The following is a 20969-nucleotide window of genomic DNA, read 5'->3' on the forward strand; positions in this document are numbered from 1 at the left end:
ATGAATTTGCCACCTAGTAAAATATGTATGATTTTTCACAAATCGTATCAATTCGTACGAGCCACCTTGCCAAATATGTACAAATTGCCATGAGATCGGGTTGGTATTTCTGAGTGAAATATGATAAGAAAAAGTAGGCAGGACTTATATTGCATTCCAATTTCACATTTATTCTGTTCATGCATATATCCTAGTAATCTAATGAATAACACGACCTTGCCATTGCTAGCATCATGCTTTACTGTTTGAGCTACAGGAATTGATGCCATTAGCCGGAAAAGAAGGTTACATTACATAAAAGATTATGAAAACAAATGTTTTGCATTGAAATTATGTGCACAAACTGATCATTTTCCTATTAAGACCATGAATGTGAATTAGGAAAATTTTCATGTTGACTTTAAAGCCTGGTCTTTTTGCTTTCTGTGTAGGAGCTTGTGCTTTAAATGTGTTATGTGCATGCATTTGAATCGGATCCAGAAAAATGGGTCAAACATGGACATGCACATCAATCTGAAAACATCCAAAAATGACTTTGACATGCAAAAATACATACAATGACTCTACACTAAAATGCATCCCTCATTTATACATAATCACATTCTACACCATCTCTGGAGATCGGCCTGCTCTCGTATATCAATAAGTGTCTGTTCAGAACTGCCTGCAGGCTGAGCATTTGTTGCTGTTGATGTTGTGAGTGCATGTGTGTTTTTACACAACGTACTATGAGGAGAAGCTGTCCAATTAGTGACCAGCAGACTCAGTTACTGTAATAACCTCTGTGTCTGGTGTCAGACAACTATAGTGAGAATAAGCAACAGCAGAAGACAGAAAAAGAGCAAATTGCACACAGATAAACGGATCTTGAGAGGTTAAAGCACTCACTGAAGGTGTTTGTATGTGCTGCAGGTGCCCAGCTGCATCTATTCTGCCATGAGCAGTCAGCGTGTGTCAGACGGTGTGCGCAGATGCTGGAAATCTGCTGCTTGGATCCTCACCTGCCTGCTGGCATCGTTCTTACTGATAGCAGTCACCAGCTTCCTTTCAACCGGTGAGTCAGAGCTTTTTAGATATAAGATATACGCTACCGGTCAAACGTTTGGAGTAATTAAGTCTCTTCTGCTCACCAAGGCTGCATTTATTTATTTCCTTATCAAGGAAACATTAGATAAAAGTGACAATAAAAAGATTTATAATGTTACAAAAGATTTCTTTTTCAAATAAATGCTGTTCTTTTGAACTTTCTGATCATCAAAGAATCCTGAAAATTCAAATGTGTCACAGTTTCCACAAAAATATTGAAGCTACTTTCAACTTAGATCATCAAAATAACTGTTTTTAATAATTGAGCACCAATAATAATTGATAATAACTGAACTGCAAATCAGCATATTAGAGTGATTTCTGATGGATTATGTGCCACTGAAAGCTGAAAAATAGCTTTGCATCACAGGAATAAATGACATTTTAACATATATTACATTGGAAAATAGTTATTTGAAATTGTAAGAATATTTCACAATATTACTGTTGTTACTGTATTTTTGATCAAATAAATGCAGCCTTGGTGAGCAGAAGAGAATCTTTCAAAAGGATTAAAAACAAATCATATTTATTTCAAACATTTGTCTGGTATTGCATGATATAATACATCAGAGGTTCATATGAAACACTCCATTTAAAACCGCATTTTGCTAACAATATAATATAATATAACACAATACAATACATGCAAGTTTTATGAACACATACTGAAAAACTACATTGAATAGAACCTCACATCAAGTGTCTTATTACTTTAAGTGTTCACAAAATAAAAATAAAATGCTAGGTTGTTTCAACCCAACTTTGGGTCTAATATGGATTAACCCAACTGTTGGGTTAATTTTTGGTTAAGATTTAAAATTAAAATTTTAATCCAACAATTGGGTTAGTCCATATTTGGCCAAAAATTGGGTTTGACCCAGCATTTTTTATAGTGTGAGTGTGTATATATATATATATATATATATATATATATATATATATATATATATATATATATATATATATATCCCATAAATCCTTTAGAGTAAAGAGTGGACCAAACCACACAGAACAACCTAGAAACAAAATATAAAAATCTAATTACAAATACAGACCATTTAGAGGGCTCAATGGTCAAGGCTCCTTGTGGGAATTGAACCAGTAACCTTTCAGCTACCAAGCTTAAGTTTTAACCATAAAGTATTAAATCACAGTCTTGACATATCTGCTTTAAAGGAACAATAATTGAAATCAAAGTCAACAGCCTCCAGGCTTAATAGATCCTGGTGGAACAAAATAATAAGAGCAATTTTTCAGGATGTAAAGCCTACAGCAGGAAATACCCTGTTCATTGCAAACCTGTGAAAAGACAGCTGAACTAAAGACTTAATGAGGACATGGACATCTGAGAAGATGTGTGTGTGTGTGTGTGTGTGTGTGTGTGTGTGTCAGAGCATTATGGGTGGTTTCCTCTACTGTAGATGACTCAAACGAACTCCCAGTAGATCAGTGACTTTCAATTAATCTTACAAATGATCGCCAGTGACGCAAACGCCAACAAAGATGTGAGATAATGTGTGTACAGTGTGTGTCATATTTAAGTTATTTGATGATGATGTTTATAATTGTGTTGATCTTTTCTCTCTGCAGAAGATATCAAACTCCAACAAAGATCAGTTTCCAGTAAGTATCATTTTAAACGAAACCTTTGCATTTCCTGTGACCTTTCATTAACAATGTCCTAGAAACCACACAAAACACCATAGCAACCACATAACAACATTCTAAAAGCAACTCAGAACATCATAGCAACCATGAAGCAACATTCTAAATAACTTGCTACATTGTGGCGGCAAGCAATTTGAAAATGTACAATGTAAAAATGTATGTTTCCGCCACTGAATAAAAACATTAAAAATAATAATAAATTATCGCAGCTTCAATTACAATTCAGACTTTGCTTCTGAATAGTTTCTGAGGCTGAATTGTGAGATATGCACTCAGAATTGTGAGACAAAAAGTCGCAATTACCTTTTTTTTTCTCTCAGAAATGGGATTCCATAGTGAATAATCGCACGTAAAAAAAACTAAACAAAGAAAAAAAGAGAGAGATTTCTCAAAGTTGGACATAAAACAAGACTGTTGATGGATATTTTACAAGAAAAAAATATTTCAGTTTTTCTACTTCAGAATGTAGTGTTTAAATGTGTTCTTCTTGTAATTAATCATGAAATTTACTAGCAATTTCTAACTAAAATTGTTTCTACACCCAGTTTTTTCCAACTGCATTTTTTATACAAATACTAAGCGTATGTGTGTATTAACCCACACGTCTGAAGGGTATGATTCTCACTTGGGGGTGCGAGAGGTCCCGGGTTCAAATCCCGGACGAGCCCCCAATAATGTTACGGTCCTTTCGCGGTCTAGGGAATTGGTCCACAACATTTAATACAAAATAAATTCGATGAATGGAGAGGAGAGCAGAAAAACAGCCAGGATGACAGTATATGGCAAAAGGCAGTAATTTATTCTACAAATGGCAGAAGGCAACAACTTATTCACGTAGCTGCCCAGAAACGCACCAGCCGCGCGTGTGCATATTTACAGTGCCAAAAATAAAAAGTGGAATACAAACAAACCAACAAAAAGGGAGAGAAGTGATAGAGTGGCGCCTAAATCAAAACAAAGAAACAAAACCAAACAAGGCTACACTAAACGCCCAAACACACTAACCTATCCTAACCAAATAAAAATGTGAAACAAAAACACGAAAGCTTCGGCATAGGCGACGCCCTAAATACCCTACACTAACTAAAACAGAAAAAAATACACAAGAGGCGCTCACCCACTGACTAGTGTATCTAACACGGTTTCACTACGTGCAAGAGATGTAACCTAGAACTAAGCTTACCTACCCTCATCTCCCACCTAGAGAACGAGAAAACTCAATAAGCTCACCATCAATTCGGCACATAGTTGTAAGACATGAAAGTCATACTGAGCAACTTGAGAACGAGAAAATACACAGTAGTGAGACACAACTCAAACAAATCCAAAACACACACGCTAATGCCCGGGAGCTCACACAGGCTCTCCGCTCAGAGCACAGCCAAAAAGTCTCGTTGCACACCCCAACAGTGCTCACTGCCCTGCCCTCGCCTCCCAGGCCGAGTGCACCGGAAGCTTTTAAAGCCACGGGCCGTCAGCTGATTCGTCGCAGTATAGAACACCCTAATAATGATTGGCGGAGAGTCGTCCACTCAGCGGAAACCTAGGAGTTGGGGAAAAAAACAACAACAAGAAACAAGGAAAAATAAAAACAAAAACAACAACTCCCAGGGAACGTAACAGCTATAATTAGAGCGACTAACATTTCAGCGACATACACATTAATAAGAAGGAGGAGAAGGCTGTGAATTGGCCTAAATGGGACGTGTTGGGGGAAAAAAAACAATTTTTTGCTGTCTTTGTCAGGCGCTGAAATCGAGCACCATTGATTCACAGTTTGATACAAAAGCTTGTATAGGCACTAGCATTAGCTGTCTCAATACTGCTACAAAACACAGGACAAACAGACCCGGTGAAAGTGTGCCTGAGGAGGGAAGGGAAGGGAAGGTCAGCGCTTTGTGAAAAACACCACAATGTTCTGAACAAACACAAACATAGTCAGCTAGGCAACAGGTCTAGCACAACATGCCATAACATGTTGCTTTATAAATATATTAAATATATAATAGTACATAGACTTTAATGAAAGCAGAACTGGAGTTGACCATACAGTCACAGAGAAACAGTGCACTCAAATACATGTCTTATTCATTTATTGTTATTTATTATTCATTTCATTTCTCAAAAGTTCTGGGTTCTGTAAGATTTTTTAAAATGTTTTTGAAAAGAATACTCTAATGCTCACCAAGACTACACTCGTTTTTTTAATCAAAAATATTATCTAACATTATTAAAATTTAAAATAACAGTTTAAATAAATACAAAATCCTAACAATATAACACTGTCACCTTTGATCAATTTAATGGGTCCTTGCTGATTGAAAGTATTAATTTCTTTCAAATAATAATAATAATAATAATAATAAATCTTACTGATCCTAAACTTTGAATGGTAGTATACAGTATACATCTTAATAAATAAATATCTATATATATATATATCATTTTGTGTGTGTGTGTGTGTGTATATATATATATATATATATAAATAAATCACAAAAAAAATTTTTTTTATAGATTGTGCACTATTTCTATACATAATATTTCTAAAACGTATCTAAAATAAGTGACTCATTAATGTGTCTCAGGGGTCTAGACTGCTAACAAGTAGAATTACTGCTAATATTTTCACTATATTTGAGATTCGATATCCACTATCTGAATTTGCTGGATCTGCTCAGATTCACAGCACACATCTCACTCTCTGATCTTGCGTTATGAGAGGTGTGTAATATTGTGCCATACATCTGTTCAGCAGTGAGTCCGTCTGTATCACAGCCTGAGCTGAATCCACAGTCTTCCTGTTTCACCAGTCTAAAATTACAGGAAAATAGATGTAGTAGATATAGAGGGCTGCAGCTCTGGAGGGCCAAGAACCTCCTTTCAACAAATAATTTGACCACAATCGTTGTTTGCTCTCTCTCTGACTTTCTCTCCTGTTTTTTTTTTCTCACAGCCACCAACACAAATGCCCCAGTGACAACACAGTCTCAAGGTGAGCGTCTTAGCAATTCACTTTCTCACCCTTTCTTACATCTTTGTATGAGAACACACCCATTTAAGAAAAGATCAGTTTGCCGTCGCCCATTGGCAGGATCACGGGATCACGGCAGGAAAGGATCATAATTGCCTCTGAGGCACAAGAAAAAAGACTCGCTCAGTTTACACAATCCCTTCTCCACCGCTATGCCATGTCCTCGCTCTCGCTCTCTTTTTGGAGTCATATGTCATATTTAGACTTATTATTGTGCGTTAAGTTGAAGGGGATTAGAGACATTCTTACAGGCTTCATTATGTCATTATATTTGAGCCGTGCAGCTCTGCATTTCAACTTGTGTTATTCAGAAACCTGCAGTTTTCATATGCACTAGACCAGGACCAAAAAGTCATAAAAGACTTTTCTTCAGACATAATTAACTTTTTTTTGAACATGCACCATGTCTTGTTTGGATATTATACCATGGTAATACCATTTTATGGATGTATAATAGCAATATCAGGATATTCTTTGAAATATCATGTAAATATAAATATGATATAAATATATTGAACCATGCAATTTATTTTTATTCCTATTTTGAATTCCATGTATTTACCGTGGTACATGTACAAATTCACCATTCAGTACCAAGGTACTGACACAGTTCAAAGAGAATAAAATACATGCAAAAATAAAGACACTCTATTAATCGTATTACTCAGTTAAGGTGCAAAATAATTTCCTAAAGTCAAAAAAAAATCATGAGTTTTCTAAAGGCACAGCTCAAAAACATACTAGAGAGTTATAATAGTTAACTTAAACTAAAACCTGTTACTTTTTATGTACCATACTCTGATGTGCTAAATAATAATAAAAACTATAATAAAAATTATACAGACATGTTTTTTTTAATAATTAAAAATAGCAAAAACACAATAAAATTATTAAAACTTTAAAATTAAAATGCAAACAGAAAATATAAATATAAATAAAATGTATACTAATTTATACTAAAATGTTTACTACTAACTAAACATAAATAAAAACTAATTCAACATATTAATAAAAACTATAATAGTATCTCAATTATACTAAAATTACACTGAAATATGTGCAAAACAACAAATTACTGAATCAAACTATAAAATATATAAATATAAAAAAAATAATAATATAAATAAAATAATAGATATATAATACAATTTTAGATAGCTGCCAAGAAAACATGCTTTCATTGAGTTTAACTGGATGCACTAAAACTAGAACTGAAATAAAAATTAATAAAATAGTTTAAAAACTAATAAAAATGACAAAGTCACACAAATAAAACTATAATAGTATCTCAATTATACTAAAATTACACTGAAATATGTGCAAAACAACAAATTACTGAATCAAACTATAAAATATATAAATATAAAAAAAATAATAATATAAATAAAATAATAGATATATAATACAATTTTAGATAGCTGCCAAGAAAACATGCTTTCATTGAGTTTAACTGGATGCACTAAAACTAGAACTGAAATAAAAATTAATAAAAAAAATATAGAGACATGTTTAAAAACGAATAAAAATGACAAAGTCACACAAATAAATATCTAAAACTTTAACTAAAATGAAAATGGAAAATGCAAAAATAAAAGCTAATTTAAAATATTTATAACAACTGTAATATTATATCAATTATACCAAAATAACACTGAAACATACATGTAATGTACCCTGCATGTTCTAGTAATTACCAGGCTTATTATAGATAATCAAAACTAAAACCATAAAAAATACTGAATGAAACTGAAATAAAAGATCAAACTTAACATTTAAACATTTATGATTTTCATTTAGTTTAACTTGATGCACTAAAATAGCTCAAACAACAACAACAATAATAATAATAATAAATAAATTTGTTTAAATAATTTTTTTTGTAAAACTAACTAAAATGAAACTGAAAATGAAAAATATGAAAATAAAAGCTAATTAAAATTATTAATAAAAACTGTAATATTATATCAATTATACCAAAATAACACTGAAACATACATGTATGCTGCATGTTCTAGTAATTACCAGGCTTATTATAGATAATCAAAACTAAAACCATAAAAAATACTGAATGAAACTGAAATAAAAGATCAAACTTAAACTTAACATTTAAACATTTAGTTTAACTTGATGCACTAAAATAACTAAAACAACAACAATAATAATAATAATAATTATATATATATATATATATATATTTTGTTTGTTTGTTTAAAAAAATTGTAAAACTAACTCAAATGAAAATGAAAAATATGAAAATAAAAGCTAATAAAAATTCTTAATAAAAACTATAATAGTGTTTCAGTAATATTAAAAGTAATGAGCTGCTCTTCCTGGTCTCCAGTGCGGCTGGTGAACGGCAGGAACCCGTGCGAGGGCCGTGTGGAGGTGCTTCATAACGGCACGTGGGGGACGGTGTGTGATGACGACTGGGACATGGTGGACTCGAATGTGGTGTGCCGGCAGCTGGACTGCGGTGTGGCCGTGGCTGTGGGGAGCAGCTCCAAGTTCGGCCAGGGCTCCGGTCCCATCCTGCTGGACAACGTGGACTGTAAAGGAGGAGAGATGGACCTGAGTCAGTGTAGGAATCAGGGATGGGGCGTCCACAACTGCTACCACTATGAAGACGTGGCCGTCACCTGTAAAGGTACGTGGAGTGAGTTTTTGCCATTAAAACTTCAACTTGACAAGTGCTTAAAACTGATTTCATTGCATGGGTTCAAGTAATTATTCATTTTAAGATTCATTCATGTGAGCTCATTAATTGTTCGTTTCTCACAGGCAATAATGTCATCGAACCTCGAGGCCTGGAGCCCACCACACCGTCCAGTCTGATCTCTGCTTTAAGTAAGTTGCACAGTTTATTCGGCCCTTTTTTAACTTTTACATGAGGATATCAACTTGAAGTTCATTTTTGTGTTTTATATAAACATATATAAACTAGTGCTGTCAAACGATTAATCGCATCCAAAATAAACCTGCTGGACAACGTGGACTGTAAAGGAGGAGAGATGGACCTGAGTCAGTGTAGGAATCAGGGATGGGGCGTCCACAACTGCTACCACTATGAAGACGTGGCCGTCACCTGTAAAGGTACGTGGAGTGAGTTTTTGCCATTAAAACTTCAACTTGACAAGTGCTTAAAACTGATTTCATTGCATGGGTTCAAGTAATTATTCATTTTAAGATTCATTCATGTGAGCTCATTAATTGTTCGTTTCTCACAGGCAATAATGTCATCGAACCTCGAGGCCTGGAGCCCACCACACCGTCCAGTCTGATCTCTGCTTTAAGTAAGTTGCACAGTTTATTCGGCCCTTTTTTAACTTTTACATGAGGATATCAACTTGAAGTTCATTTTTGTGTTTTATATAAACATATATAAACTAGTGCTGTCAAACGATTAATCGCATCCAAAATAAAAGTTTTTGCTTGCATATTATATGTATGTGTTCTGTGTATATTTATTATGTATATATAAATACACACACATACACACACACACATACAGTACATATTTTGAACATGCATTCACGTCTATATTTATATAATTTATATGATAAATATATTTAATATATAAACATAACATATTTTCTGAAATATATACATGCATAATAAATATACATAGCACACATACATATATTATGTAAACAAAAACTTTTATTTTGGATGCGATTAATCACGATTAATCGTTTGACAGCACCTATATAAACATTAAAATTATGAAATGTTAGTATCATCAAACTAATTTGATTAAACAAGATGGAATATTTTACAGAGACACAAAACACCACAGAATTCATCTGATACTTATGTTGCTTGTACTGTTGATTTCCCTCCAAAATGATGTCGCTTCGTGGCGTAGGACGATGGCATTCATAGGAAACTGTATTTTGTATTTTGTGATTTTGCGAGTTATATTAAGGACATTTGATAATAAATTAAAACCTTGTTTGATTGAAACATTTTCAATTGAAGGAAAGGAAAGCAATTTATGTCTTTATAGGTTGTTAGAGGAATTTAAATTTCACCCTTATATATTAACTTTATTGTGATATTGATTAAAACTAAACTAATATGATCTCCATCTTTGAATTTAAATATTTTACTAATTTATTATATGTATTACACTGAATACATTTTGTGTTTTATAATTGTAACGATTAAATTTTTATTTAGTAATTAAATCATAATAATTAAATGTAAACATAACTAAATTTAATGATAATAATAACATTTAAATTTGAATACATTTTAATATTTCATTCAATATATTAAGACATGCATGATGTACTGCATAGTGAATGACCCAAAATATTAGGGCCTCTATTTGTTAATATGTGACACAAAAATCCTGAATCAAAATCATTGCACAGTGTCTCATTATAATTAGTGTTATATTAATAACACTGAGATTTAGCTTCTAATTTTTATATTCTTTTCATTTTAATTTTAGGTCAAGTTCTAGTAGTTTTGTTGTGTTTTGGGCATTTTTATTATTTTTTAATGTCTATATAGATTTTATTATTTTTATTTTATTTTTGTGCTCCAGCTATTTTAGTATATTAAGTTTATTTTATTATTTTGTTTTGTTTTATTTCATATATATATATATATATATATATATATATATATATATATATATATATATATATATGAGTGTGTGAGTATGTGTGTTTTTTTTAAATGGTTTTATTGTTTTAATTTTGGTTAGCTATAATTACCCTGCTTATAGTTTTAATTTATCCCATTACTGTAAAGATCACATCAAAACTTCTTCTGAAGGATCACGTTCATCCTGTCTTTGTTTCTCATATCCTCTTTCAGTCATGAGAGGCGGCCGCCCATATCTAGTTCAGAGATTATGACAGCTAAAGAAAGTAACAAAGCCTTATGGGAATTTGTTTGGGGAATTTAATGGCATTTTCACGGCATGGAATCACCGTTGAGGTATTGTTCCTCTGGCAGTACAAGACTGGCTTTGTGTCCATGTGGTGGCGTCGCTCAGTAAACCAATACGAGGCACATCAGTGTGTGTTTGCTTGAAACCGTAGCCCTCCGTTTGCATCATATTCAATGCCAAATTAAATTGAGCAGAATAATATTACCGATAATCTGGCCCATACCCTCTATGGAGCAATCTATATGATTTCTAGGAGCAAAGTGTAGATAATTGTCGACTAGGGTTTCTGTTGGACAAACAATAGGTGCTTCACAATGATTTCTTAATGTTTCTGGAAAAATTCTTACATAATAGATAAAAGTACAGTGATTATATGCATCTCCAAGATCTCTAAATGATCAAAACTTTGTTGAAAAACCTGCTGCACACAATCTACTCCATGCCTTCTGTCGTCTGATTGATAGTAATAAAAGGTCTTTTAATATGATTGTACAAATGTCCACCTTCAGCTCGTGATTTTTGCTGTCAAATCTTTACTGATGTTCATAAAGTAAAGGTCAGAATAACTGTACAGTAGTCATATTTCCAGATGAACACTTACTGGACTGAAGTAGCTCAGCTTTACTTGATTCTCCATCAATCATGTTTTAGAGTCTCAAATCTGATCCTCAGGATCTTTTGAGGAGCGTTTGTTTCCAGAAGCTTTACTTTCACTGTTCCTCAGCGGAGGAATGATCTTCACAAGCCTCCAGAACATCTCACATCTTCTGAGGAGCCTTTATTTCTTCAGCTCTCAATCACTGCGTATATGTTCTGATCATTTCAATCTCATTTTACTGAGACAGATTACTGGAGATATAGAGCGACGGCTGATAAATCATTTTATGGAAGTATCTGCTGTACTGTTATAAAGATCTCAATGATTTACATCATTGCATCAGAATTTCATCTTACTTTTTCAGGCATGAATTCTTACTTCAAAACAAGAATACAACTTTTCTCATTATTTTTGTTTTCCAAAATGATGTATTTTGAGAGCAACACATCTATCCTGCATTAGAAAGCAACAGCAGTAAATATTCCAGAGGTATTTGGTGATGAGAAAATATCAAAAAAAATTATTATTTAATTAATTAACCCCTTAACTGTCACCGTCCCACCTGTGGGACGCTTGGCGCTCTTTTTTGTTGTCCTTTTTCTCTATCAAATCTTTTAGTAATCATCATAAATTATATATCGTTTGAAAGCTAAGAAACCCAAGATTCATCCTTTTTGAAATCGGACATTGCGTTATCATAGAAATGGTACTTTAAAATCTTTTGGCGGTCTCCTCCCCCTTTGTGGGCAGTGTCAAGTGTCACATTACAAAATGCATTACGCTCTTTTAGAATCAAACCTTTTTATAATCTTGACAAAAAACATATCATTGAAAAGGTCTGAGTCTCAGGATTCTTATTTTGAGATAGAAGTAATATTGACAGAGAAATCTAGACATTTGTGACAGAATAATGCTTAAAAAAAATTAATGGAGTTTGGATGGCACCCGGTGGCTGTTTGTGGTATAACGCCCTAAATAAAATCTCACAGGAACCTCAACTTTTTTCATATCAACTTCAAATTTGGAACATAACTTATTTAGACATAAGGCTTTAATTTTAAACCAATTTTAGAGTAAAACCTGTTATGTAAAATATTTATAAGAAATACAAATAATATAGCGCATTTTATTTACAGTACATTTAAACTTCTATAACTTTTTGATACTCAATTTTTTTTGAAAAATTAAAAAAATTAATTCTATATAAAATTCTAAAAAATTCTAATAATCTACTTTTCAAAGCTTATTTATTCAGCTTTTAGATGATGTATAAATCTCAATTTCTAATAAATTGACCCTTATGACTGGTTTTGGGGTCCAGGGTCACATATACGGTTGTTCCTAAAACCATGTCTGATGACCATGACCGTCCTGTGCTGTAGGAGATGGAGCTGTACGTTTGGTGGGGACAGGGGACCGCTGTCAGGGCCGGGTGGAGATCTACTACCAGGGCAGCTGGGGAACGGTGTGCGATGATGATTGGAGCATGGTGGACGCCGCAGTCGTGTGTCAAGAAATCGGCTGTGGACAAGCTGTCGGCGCACCTTCAAATTCTTACTTCGGCTACGGCACGGGACGGATTTTGCTGGATAACGTGAATTGTAACGGGCAGGAGGGAAGCCTGGCCACCTGTTACAGCCTCGGCTGGGGAGTTCACAACTGCGGCCACCATGAGGACGCCGGTGTCATCTGCTCAGGTGGGCTTCTTTCTCCTCTTACTTATTTCACAAAGTAAACTATTTTCTGTGAATGTGCAAGACTTCTGATTCTTCAGTCACTATACACTCTTAAAAATAAAGGTGCTTCACGATGCCATAGAAGAACCTTTTTGTCTAAATGGTTCTTTAAAGAACCTTTGACTGAATGGTTCTTTGTGGACACAAAAAAGGGTCTTCTATGGCATCGCTTGAAGAACCTTTTGAAGCACCTTTATTTTTAAGAGGTAAATAACTACAGGAAAAATACTTGCTAAAAACCAGTTCTTATCAATACAATAATAATATAAAATAATATGATTATATATACCAGTTTGCAATATCAAGCAGCATAACTGGCTGTACAGCTAAAATGACTGGAAGTGTATGGAAGCCTCACACATTCAAGTTACAGATGTCCACACTGCTTTTACATAAAAAATAAGATGGATCATCAGATCAACTCATGAAATGCACATTTTCTGTTGAACTAAGCCATATTCAGATGAACTAATGTACTAAGCGGGGTCCAACAGAAATGCTTATACTGTATTTAAAAAATATTTCATTAATGTTTTATTGCATTTGTAATTTTATTTAGCATTTTTTTTAGATAGTCAGATATAGTGATTTTATTTGACAGTTTTTCATAATATTTGCAATTTTATTTAGACTTTTTTCATTATTTTTGCAATTTTATTTAGCATTTTCCCACATTATTTTGCTATTTTGTTTAGTTCTTTTTTCAATATTTGTGCTATTTTATTTTGCCCTTCCCCCCATTATTTTTTAATTCTTTTTGCAAATTTCTTTAGCATTATTTCTTAGAAGATATAGATAGATAGATAGATAGATAGATAGATAGATAGATAGATAGACAGATAGACAGATAGATAGATAGATAGACAGATAGACAGATAGATAGATAGATAGATAGATAGATAGATAGATAGATAGATAGATAGATAGATAGATAGATAGATAGATAGATAGCTAGATAGACAGATAGACAGACAGACAGATAGATAGATAGATAGATAGATAGATAGATAGATAGATAGATAGATAGATAGATAGATGGATAGATAGATAGATGATACTGAGATTGTCATTGGATGCTTGGATAACGGGCTGATTGAAAGCACTAGCAAAATGTCTTTCTTTGGCAGGTTTTCCATCGTTTTTGCAATTTTATTTAGTAATTGTTTGCCTTTTTTTTTTTTTTAGCATTTTTGTACCATAATTATATGGTCAGCATAATTGTTTGAATTGTTACAAAAAATGATTTTTGTTGTTGTTGTTTACATTTATTAATTTAGTACAGGACTTTTTTTATGTACAACTTTATTTTTACATAAAAAGCAACTGATTTTCAGTGTGATCTCAGACTTTCAAACCTGACTGTATGCACATAATAATACTGCATTCCTTGGATTGCAGATCTAACTCTCTCTCATATTTCAGGTGCCAGTTCCACCGTGGTCCCAGTAATCAACACAGAGACTATAGGCAGAGAGTTCATCGTTCCTGAAAGCACAGCAGGTATAAACACTGCCTATACTGTACGTAGGGCCTGTAACTTCACCTGTTATTTTCAATAATGCACGGTTGAATTAATAGCCAATTCATTGTTATTAACTGCTGTGCCTGGCCATCTGACCATCTGTCACACACTGCCTGCTAACAGGACCGTCCTGAATAATAAGCCCCTTAAAGCACCAGCAGATGGTGTCCTTTCAAAACATCACTGAGCACAAATATTTTGTCTGAATTCTTCTTTTTGCATCACATTTTTCTCTGTTTTCTTCAGTGACAGAAACGCCAGCAGCAGTAAGCCTTGTAACGGCAACTGTGACGGTCACTACAGCCTCAACAACGAAAGGTAGCAAAGACACAAACATCTCATAAAGCATCCAATGACAATCTATCTATATATCTATCTAAAAATAAATAAATAAACAAATACATATGTATTAGATACATGATATAGTGAGAGATTGGATGGATGGATAGATACTGTAGATGTTCTTTTGAACTTTCATCAAAGAATCCTGAAAATTAAACTGAATCACGGTTTCCACAAAAGCAGCACAACTGTGTTCAACATTGATAATAATCAGAAATGTTTCTTGAGCATCAAATCAGCATATTAGAATGATTTCTGAAGGATCATGTGACACTGAAGACTGGAGTAATGATGCTGAAAATTCAGCTGCGCATCACAGGAATAAACTACATTTTACAATATATTCACACAGAAAACAGCTATTTGAAATTATAATAATTTTTCAAAATATGACTGTATTTGTGATCAAACAAATGCAGCCTTGGTGAGCAGAAGAGACCGTTTCAAAAACATTTTTAAAAATCTTACCGACCCCACACTTTTGAACAGCAGTGTATGTTTTCTCAGTTATCGGCTGTCTCTCTCTAACCCTCTTCATCCATGGCTCTTTCAGAGAAGCCGAGCATCCGTTTGGTGAATGGCCTCAACAGCTGTCAGGGCCGAGTGGAAATCCTCTACTTCACCGTCTGGGGAACGGTCTGTGATGATGACTGGGATATGAACAACGCTCAGGTGGTCTGCAGACAGATGGGATGTGGGCCGGCTATCGCAGCCAAACCTCTGGCTCACTTCGGCTACGGCTCCGGTCCCATACTGCTGGATAACGTGGACTGCAGTGGCAGAGAGCAAAAGCTGTCCGACTGCTTCAATCTGGGCTGGGGACAGCATAACTGCGGCCATTACGAAGACGCTGGGGTCATCTGTGAGCGTAAGAGAAATATGACCTACATTATAGTCTTGATCACATCGAAATGAATAGTTTTGAAAAAAGCCATGCATTTTACATTCATATAAAATGTGCATACTTATTCATATACATGAACTCATTGATATGTAGAGGAACTATTATTCCAAGAATTTCATATAAATTAGTTTAAATGAAAATAAACTGAAATCCATACATGTATAGCTGTATTTCACAGAAACATGTTCGGGGCACATTTCACCGCAAAAAAAACTATTTTTGGAAAAAAATTCACATTTAGGTAATATACTGTAGTACAACTACCGGTATTTGTTTATCAGGTTAAATACAGAATGATATAAAGTGTAAATATAACTATATAAGGTATAAATATTTTGTATATACACACACTGCCGTTCAAAAGTTAAAAAGAACAGCATTTATTCAAAATAGAAATCTTTTCTAACAATAGAAGTCTTTACTATAATTTTTTTTATCAATTTAACACATGCTTGCTGTTCCTTTAAAAAAATATTAAGCAACAACATTGATAATAATTCAGCATTACCCCAAACTCGTTTTTTTTAACATTGATAATAATCTGAAACGATTCTTGAGCAGCAAATCAGCATATTAGAATGATTTCTGAAGATCATGTGACACTGAAGACTGGAGTAATGATGCTGAAAATTCAGCTTTGCATCACAGGAATACATTATATTTTAAAGTATATTAAAATAGAAAACTTATTTTAAATTGTTATAATATTTTAAATTATTACTGTTTTTTTTCCTGCATTTTTGATCAAATAAATCCAGCCTTGATGAGCAGAAGAAACGTCTTTAAAAAAAACATTAAGAATCTTTAAATAATTTAAATATATACAGTGTAGACGTATATTACAGTATAGAAACTTATAATTATATAATTAATATTAATTTTATTTGTGTGTGTGTGTGTGTGTGTGTGTATGACTGGTTTGATGAGATACACACACAGATAAGACTTGTGTGTGCTGTCAATCCTTCATTCATAAAATTCACGCAGTCATTCACAACACCACCATTTATTCACTATGAAAGAACACACACACACACACACACAATCCTCACTGCAACACAATGTTCTGCTGAACTAAATCAAATCTCCAGGGCAGTTTTTCCTCTGGCACGTTTCCTCTTTTACACACAATTACAAACACACACACACACACACACACACACATCTGATCAGATCAGCATTTGCAGCACATTTAGAAGCATCCTCTGTACGCCAGTCCGCTTCGACTACATGAAAAATAAAGAGGCCTGTTGGAGAAAATCATCATCAGCACAGACCGCAGGGGAAGCCGTCCTCCGCACAGGCCACGTGCATCCACTAACGCATAAATATATGCATGCATGCGTCTAATAGATGAGCATTTAAGAGAAGAGGAAAGACTAAAATATACATGAGATTAAAGAATGAAAGTACAAGTATCAACCCTAACCACAAGTTAGTGTTTATAAAAGAGCATGTTCGGTCACAGTAAATGAAAGTTAACCAAAAGAAGTTTTCTAAATAAATCTTTTGTGTTTTCTTTCCTTCAGCGCCTACGGAGCATGTGGCAGTCGGAAGAGACTTTGGCATATGGATGACGGAGAAACCTATTACAACTACAACCACAACACCAGCGGATGGTACGAACACTGAAGGTCACACTCGAGTCTTTAATGTCCAAAAAGACATTACAGAAACATTCTGTGTTTTCATTTTTAAGTGAACTATCCCTTTAATGAGAACAAATATCTGCCAAATACAAAAATCAGCTTAATTCAAAGGGAAAACAAGTTTTCATACCCCACCGACAGATGTTTGTTCTTGTCTTTAAGGCATAGACCCACTTAATTTAGTTAAGTTTCTTAGAAAACAAGATTTCATACATTCAAATGGTATCTTGATTTAAGGAAGTGTAGATAATTGTACTGGAAAAATTAAAATATTATATTAATATATATAAAATATATTAAAATTAAATATACACGCATATATGAATTTAAGACCATGCTTAAAGTTAAGACAATGTTAGGCCTTGATTTGTGGTAGGGCGAAATTTCAACTTTTCAAAACCTGCAGAAAACCGTCTCAGGTTACTTATGTAACCATGGTTCCCTGAGTAGGGAACGAGACACTGCGTCCTCTAGGGGTCGCTATGGAGAAACCTAGAGGACGCAGTTCGAAGTTCCCATGAAAGGGAACGTCTCAGGTTACTTATGTAACCATGGTTCCCTGAGTAGGGAACGAGACACTGCGTCCTCTAGGTTTCTCCATAGTGACCCCTAGAGGACGCAGTTCGAACTGTATATAATTAAACATTTGTTATACCTAAAGTAAAAAAAAAAAAAAAAAAAACAGTTGAGAAAATACTTTTGATGTAACTTTTTTTTAATGTACAGACTTTATTTCTAACCATATATACATGTGTGTATACGTGTATATATATATATATATATATATATAAATAAATGTTCTCATTATTATTATTATTTTCACATTATTATTCATATATATGTTTCATCATCTGCATTTAAATTTTGCGAAGTAATGAATATGTGATAGATTTGATAGATTTTGCTCTTTAATATTACTAGTTATAATGGGTCTGGAGATATTTTTTCAAGCATATCAAGCATGTCTCAAGCATAAACTCGCTTAATTTTAATATATTTTTTAAAGAAAACAAGACTGATTTAAGAATGTTTAGATATTTGTACAGGAAAACAAGACAAAAATATTAAAGTAAGAAAATGTTTAAAATAATTGTGGAAAATAATAACTGAAAAGGCGCGCATGAATGCACACTTCTACAAAACAACTAATTTATCATCTTTGACCATCTGTTTTCTGCATACTATGATTTATGACACATTATTTCTAGTCTCACTCACTGTTTAGGCACACAGCTTATCCCTTTCTTTTTCTCTTCTCAAGGTACCATCAGGCTCGTAGGGGGCCTGAATCGCTGCGAGGGCCGTGTGGAGATATTCCTGAGAGGAGAATGGGGAACCGTGTGCGATGATGCTTGGGATATTGCAGATGCGAAGGTGGCGTGCAGGCAGATGGGCTGTGGGCTGCCTAGAGCCGCCCAGGTGATGGCCTACTTTGGTCCCGGTCGTGGCACAATCCAGATGGACAATCTGAAGTGCACAGGCAGAGAAGCTGCTCTCACTCAGTGCTCTCACATAGCATGGAACGTCCACAACTGTGACCATTCAGAGGATGCCAGCGTCACATGTGAACTCTAATGACTCCACCCACCACAGGCCACGCCCACCGCAAGCCACACCCACCACCCTGGCCCAGTCAATGCAGTGGGAGTGGAAGAGTTTCCAGGACTTGTATAAATTTTGTAAATAACACCTTACGCTGACCCCGACGAAGAAATTTTAAAGATGAAATAGTTACTGGGTGTGAAACAAGAAAAAATAAATTATGCTAATACTGTTATATAAATAACTGTAATAAATATTATGAATGAAATTCCAATTATGCACTTTATAAACTATAAGAATGTGTACACACATGGGTGAATAAGTATGCTGAACTTATTTTAAACTATTGATATACAGTGGAAACCAAAGTTTTAGACTCTTTTTAGCCTGTCATTTTGATTGCAAGCACCAAATTTATTATGCCATACAAAAACGTATGTACTGTACTTCTAGTACTTTTCCGATCATAAAAAGATTTGATTCTTGTGGCTCTGTTTACTGAATGCTAAGAAGAAAATATAACATATTTCTATTTTAAATATTTGAAGATTGTTGTGTTGCATGTCTTAAAAGTTAAGAGTGTATCTGAATATATTTGCATTTTGTTGAATGAAAAATAGCCTTGTTATTCAGTCGGAAAAAATAATTTGGTTTGTTCAGAAAAAAAAAGCAAAAAAGTTCTCAGGTCCATTTTGATTGGGTTTTCATTTTTCTGTCTTTTTTTCTTTGAGTAGATGAACAGAATAAAAATGAATGGGATAAAAGGAATATTGCATTTGTACTGAGGAAACTAAACCATGTTATTGGCCTAATTGCATAACCTCTTAGTGTATTAGCTGGTTATTTTACAAGCTAGGAAGACAATGTGGGACTGAAATGATGTTAAGATATTTTATATATAATATGTAATTAAACATTTGATATCCTAAATTAAAAAAGAAGACAATTGATTAAATGTTTTTGATGTCACTTTTAGTACTGTACAGACTTTCCTAAAATATTGGAGTGAAACGTCAATGTTTTGTCAATATATATGGAAATAAAGTATGCTATGAATCTATTATATATTCTTAACACAGGTGGACTAAAGCTGTTTTTTTTATTGAAATATATATACAATTCTCTTCTTTTAAGACAAAAATACATCATTTATTCCTCCTGCAGGTGATCTATATATACTATTATACTATATAATAAGGTTTAATTATCTGCATTTAAAACAAATTTGATAAAATAATGAATATGCAATACATTTATGTTGCTATTTAACATATTACTAGTTATAATGTTAGTTAGTTATTTTGACTTTTTTTTCCCCCAGTAGTTTTCTGTAGCCAAGAAGCAGGTCCAGTATGTCTCTATACAGAAAATGACTTTGAAAAATAAGTCAACCATAAAAAAGTATTCACTGGAGTAAAATGTACTGTGTGACAACTACACCTGGTTATCTTACAAAGACTAGCAAGCTGGTAATAACTCAAATTCAGTAAGTTAATTAAGTAACACTATAATTCTTATTACATTAATTTATGCATTATTCTTTTTTGTTGTCCTTTTTTTCAGCAGAAGCTGAAAACAGAAAAAAAAAAAACTCATAGGCCAAACCTGAGAAAAGTGTGCAATCACATGGAAAATAGTAAAAAACAGTAAAAGCCTTGCTAACAAAATCAAAGCCTATTAACACAGAATGCATGATTGTATGCTTAAATGCCACTGGGATTAAATATCACAGTTATATAATTAAGGTCCTAAGTTGTACCTAGTGTAAAATACATTTATGAAAAGAAATGTCAAATATTAAAATTCCAATTAAAAATACACATGTTGACTAAATGTATGCTGTTTGCATTAAAGGGGTCATATGATTTTGCTAAAAAGAACATTATTGTGTGTATTTGGTGTAATGAAATGTGTTTATGCGGTTTAAGGTTTAAAAAACACATTATTTTCCACATACTGTACATTATTGTTGCTCCTCTATGCCC

The 20969-nt window shown here is 33.5% G+C and overlaps 1 protein-coding gene across 1 annotated transcript; it reads left to right on the plus strand.

The window, feature by feature from the left end:
* The first annotated feature begins 916 nt into the window (after window positions 1–916).
* On the plus strand, window positions 917–19384 carry LOC107562190 (scavenger receptor cysteine-rich domain-containing group B protein-like). Its single transcript, XM_016246777.1, has 11 exons — window positions 917–1054; window positions 2680–2712; window positions 5714–5752; window positions 8133–8435; window positions 8570–8635; window positions 12672–12986; window positions 14448–14525; window positions 14794–14865; window positions 15443–15757; window positions 17323–17412; window positions 18704–19384. Exons 1-11 carry the CDS (start codon window positions 937–939, stop codon window positions 19015–19017), a joined length of 1743 nt encoding a protein of 580 aa, XP_016102263.1. The 5' UTR covers window positions 917–936; the 3' UTR covers window positions 19018–19384.
* The last annotated feature ends 1585 nt before the right edge of the window (window positions 19385–20969 follow it).

Source organism: Sinocyclocheilus grahami, unplaced genomic scaffold, assembly GCF_001515645.1.
Source record: "Sinocyclocheilus grahami isolate Dianchi unplaced genomic scaffold, SAMN03320097.WGS_v1.1 scaffold811.1, whole genome shotgun sequence".
NCBI classification, from domain to species: Eukaryota; Metazoa; Chordata; class Actinopteri; order Cypriniformes; family Cyprinidae; genus Sinocyclocheilus; species Sinocyclocheilus grahami.

Excerpts from the sequence above, each read along its gene's own strand:
- LOC107562190 (XM_016246777.1), top strand. The coding sequence starts at position 937 with ATGAGCAGTCAGCGTGTGTCAGACGGTGTGCGCAGATGCTGGAAATCT. Across the intron at positions 2,713-5,713 it reads CCAACAAAGATCAGTTTCCA|CCACCAACACAAATGCCCCA; the intron begins GTAAGTATCATT and ends TTTTTCTCACAG. Across the intron at positions 14,866-15,442 it reads TACAGCCTCAACAACGAAAG|AGAAGCCGAGCATCCGTTTG; the intron begins GTAGCAAAGACA and ends TGGCTCTTTCAG.